The 3,982-nt window shown below is 49.7% G+C and overlaps 1 protein-coding gene across 1 annotated transcript in view; it reads left to right on the top strand.

Annotated features, from left to right (window-relative positions):
• Positions 1–642, top strand: part of Oprd1 (opioid receptor, delta 1) — a 30,970-nt gene extending 30,328 nt beyond the window's left edge. Inside the window, exon 4 of the mRNA XM_013032147.1 lies at positions 560–642. Coding sequence (XP_012887601.1) covers positions 560–642 — 83 coding nt within the window. The remainder of the gene's footprint in view (positions 1–559) is intronic.
• The last annotated feature ends 3,340 nt before the right edge of the window (positions 643–3,982 follow it).

Genomic DNA, 3,982 nt, shown 5'->3' with positions numbered 1-3,982 from the left:
GAAAACCGGAAGTGGCGCTGTAGCTCAAGTGGTAGAGCGCTTGCCTTGAGCTGAAGAGCTGAGGGACAGCGCCCAGGCTCAGAGTTCAAGCCCCATGACCGACAAAAAAAAACAGACTGAAAAAGAAGCTGGGCCGGGCACCAATGGCTCACGCCTGTAATCCTAGCTACTCAGGAGGCTGAGATCTGAGAATCGAGGTTCAAAGCCAGCCTGGGCAGGAAAGTCCATGAGACTCTTATCTCCAATAAACCACTCACAAAACCGAAGTGGTGCTGTGGCGCAAGTGGTAGAGCACTAGCCTTGAGCTGAAGAGCTCAGGGACAGTGCCCAGGCCCAGAGTTCAGGCCCCACAACCGACCAAAAACAAAACAAAAGCTGGAAGGAATTCTGTCCTCTTTGCCTAGCATCTGGCTATACCCCCAAGTACCTGGTAGCAGAGCCTCTAAGGAATCAGAATTGCCTGCACAGGGCCTGACGGCTGCAGACACTGAAGGAAGAAGGCCTTTGTAAGTGTGATCTGAGTGTGGCCACTGCTGCCCTCTCCCTTTGGATCCCCCAGGCTTTGTCTTCCCCAGCTGCCCCAGCCCCCCAGCTTCCTCCTTCAAACTGCTGAGGGCCAGCTTTGTCCTGGGTTGGGTGTAGAAATGTATCCAGGCACTCCTAGTTCTTGGCTTTCCCTAATGCCAGGGTCTGTCCTGTTCCCCGCCTTTCCCCACACACCCATCTCTGCCTCAGGAAAGCACCCCTGACTCTATTGAAGTGGTACGCTGACATCCGTGTAAAAACAAATTTAATTTTCTTCCCTTTTTGGGATAGATGGAAAGAAATTGACGTCTTTGTCTCAAACAAAAGAAGAAGAAGAAAAAAGAAACAATATACCTCTTTCTCCTGTGACAGCCATTACTTTGGAACAAAAGCTGGGAGGCTGTCACTCTGGCTGGGACTGAACTAGCATGGGGGGGGGACATAGGGGTGAGGGTCCCCTTTTCAGAAATCCTGGATCTGAGGATGCTCTTCCAGCAGGAAATGGCTCCCCTGGGACCTGGGACATCTCAGTGATCATGCTTCTCACCCTTACCCTACAATTGGATTTGTGAACATTGAGCAGGGGGTCATTTATTCTCCTAGCAAGGAGTGTGTCCCCTTAGCCGACACCAAGACAGGCCTGTCTCAAAGCTACGGCAAGCCTGCTCACTGCTGGTCTCCTATGGGTGTAAGACACCTGGCTGCTCTTGTGCTCCTGGGTCCAGACCACAGGTACTTGGGGTTATCCAGAGTTGCATGGAAATCTCCTTCCCTCCGGTATTCTGGGCACAGACACTCGGAAGTGAGTCAGACCTGGCCTTTAGCTCAGAAAGCTTGAGCCGATGCTGAGAGAAAAAGCCTAAGCAAATGATTAAGTCTCAGTATGGTGTGGAACACGGAGCCCTAGGGAGAGGAGAGTGGTGCAGGAATCGTCTCTTCTAGCAAAAGAAATTTGCATCAATACAAAGTAGAGGTCAGAAGGCTTTAAAGGATAAATAGGAGTTGGCCAAGAAGAGTAAACAGGGCATTCAAGCACATAGGGTGGTTCAAGTGCTGGACAAACTCAAGATGTGATCAACCTAAAACTTGAGCTCACTGCATTCTGCCCATGAGCCCAGCTGACCCTCATGGAAGATCCCAGTAGAGGAAGTAAGACTAGAAGACTGAGACTCAAGAGAGCTCAAGCCAGCAGCCCCTGGATCACAGACCCTGTCAATCTTGTAAAACTCATGCCAGTGGAATTCCAGGAAACTTTCCAGAGTTCAAATTTGTGGTTAATGCCAAGCATCATTGAGATGTTAGTAGCTCAAACCCTGAGATGAGGTTTTTGAAGACTTAAAACAGAGAAATCTGGAGGAAAAGGGCAATTTTCCATGAACTTTTGTTCCGCCTGAAGCTCTCCAAGTCTTCACATTTCAAAATGTACTGTGCATGATGCATTTTTTAAAGCTCCAAATTGACAGTGTAATTCTAGATCATCACAGAGTTCTGAAAACTGCCGAGTAGGTCTCCCCCACCTCAAATTTCTATTCCTTTCTCCCCAGGAGGTGGGAGGGAAGTTTTGCCCCTAGTTTAAAAATACCTTACAGCTTTATATCTCTTCTTGAAGTAATAGAAGTGGTGGTAATCCAGGCAACGGTGGCTCACACCTATGATCTTAGCTACTCAAGAGGGTGAGATCTGGAGGACCACAGTTCAAGACCAGCCTGGGGAAGATAAGTTCACGAGACTCCCATCTCCAAAATAACTAGCAAATAAACAGGACTGGAGGTGTGGCTCAAGTGGTAGAGAACCAGCTGAACAAGCAAGGAGAGCGAGTGCAAGTCCTGAGTTCAAACCCCAGTGTAACACAACAACAACAAAAGTAGCGCTGGGTGCCAGTGGCTCGTGCCTGTAAACCTAGCTACTCAGGAGGCTGAGAAATGAGGGTAGCAGTTCAAAGCCAGCCTGGGCAGAAAAGTCCATGAGACTCCAGCAAACCACCAGAAAACTGGAAGTGGCACTGTGGCTCAAGTGGTAGAGAGTTTGCCTTGAGCTGAAGAGCTGAGGGATAGTGCCCAGGCCCAGAGTTCAAGCCCCACGACCGACAAAAAGAAAAGTGGGGGTGGGGGAGAGTCAGGCATCAGATCTTGACACTCTCCTCCTTAGAACTTCCTTCGTGGAGTTGTGAGGATTACAGGAGTACCGTACTATATGCAAAACCATAGAGCCCATTACATAAGGAAGCTTTTAGCACGTGGAAAGTAAGTGTTACTAAAAGTGGAGCTGATGTACAAGGTCAGGGCTGGAGAACACAGGGAAGAGAATGGCTTTCAGGGGTAGCATCAAAGGAAGGAGACTTGGGACCCTGGGGGGAATTGAGAACTGTGGCTCAGGAACCACAGTGAGAAGTGTGAAGTGAGAAGCTGGTAGAGAGGCGGGAGGGGGGATGTGTTGCCATGGAAACTGGAGGAGGGGGGGCGTTCCCAGAGGGAGGGAGTGATGGATGTCAAATGTCGTGAGAGGATGAGGGTGGGGAGGACAGGAGGGTAAGGAGAGTAATCCAAAGTCCTCAAGTTGAGTCTCTGACATGACTCCGGAAGGCCCAGGAGTAGCTCCAAATCTCAGCTCTGAAGCTAAATGGCAGAGTATAAACTAAAATTTCCTCCCAGATCGAAGAAGGGAGAAACTGTTATTCTCTAATATGATGGTCAGTGCTTTAAAACATTCTGAGTTTGCTGGATTTTGGCTACTTGCTGGCACTTTGATCTTTGACAAGTCACTGTACCTCTAAGAGCTAGGCTCTCACAAGCCAAGTGCCTACCAAAGTCCTTGACACATGCTAGGCCTCCGTGCAGTTCCTGGTCATTCTGTGAGGGTCAGGGGAAACCACCGTAAAGAGCTTCGCTTGCGGGGCTGGGAATGTGGCTTTGTGGTAGAGTGCTTGCCTAGCATATATGAAGCCCTGGGTTCGATTGCTCAGTACCACATAAACAGAAAAAGCCAGAAGTGGTGCTGTGGCTCAAGTGGTAGAGTGTTAGCCTTGAGCAAAAAAAGCTCAGGGACAGTACCCAGGCCCTGAGTTCAAGCCCAGGACTGGCAAGAGGGGTCATCAGCAGCTAGAGAGCTCTTGGAGAATCTAGAGTCCAAGTTGGTGTCCGGAGTGCCTATGGCTGAGGCCTGTAATCCTGGTTACTCAGAAGGCAGAAATCTGAGGGTCATAGCTCAGAGCTATGGGCAGCAAAGTCTGTAAAGCATTACCCTCCATTAACCACCACAAAGCTGCAAGGGGAGCTGTGGTTCAAATGGTAGAGTACTAGCCTTGAGTGAAAAAAGAAAGCCCAAGTTGGACACCTGTTGGGGTCAGTCCCGCTTTTTATCAGCCACAGATCTGGACTGGAAACCAGTCCCAGAGACCCCAGGAAGTGACCCCCACGAGGTCTGGGCCCGGAGGCTTATATGCACAGCTCACACACCA

This window comes from Dipodomys ordii, unplaced genomic scaffold (assembly GCF_000151885.1).
Source record: "Dipodomys ordii isolate 6190 unplaced genomic scaffold, Dord_2.0 Scaffold6, whole genome shotgun sequence".
NCBI lineage: Eukaryota > Metazoa > Chordata > Mammalia > Rodentia > Heteromyidae > Dipodomys > Dipodomys ordii.
Note: the sequence above shows the minus strand (reverse complement) of the source record. Positions and strands in the feature narration are given on the sequence as shown.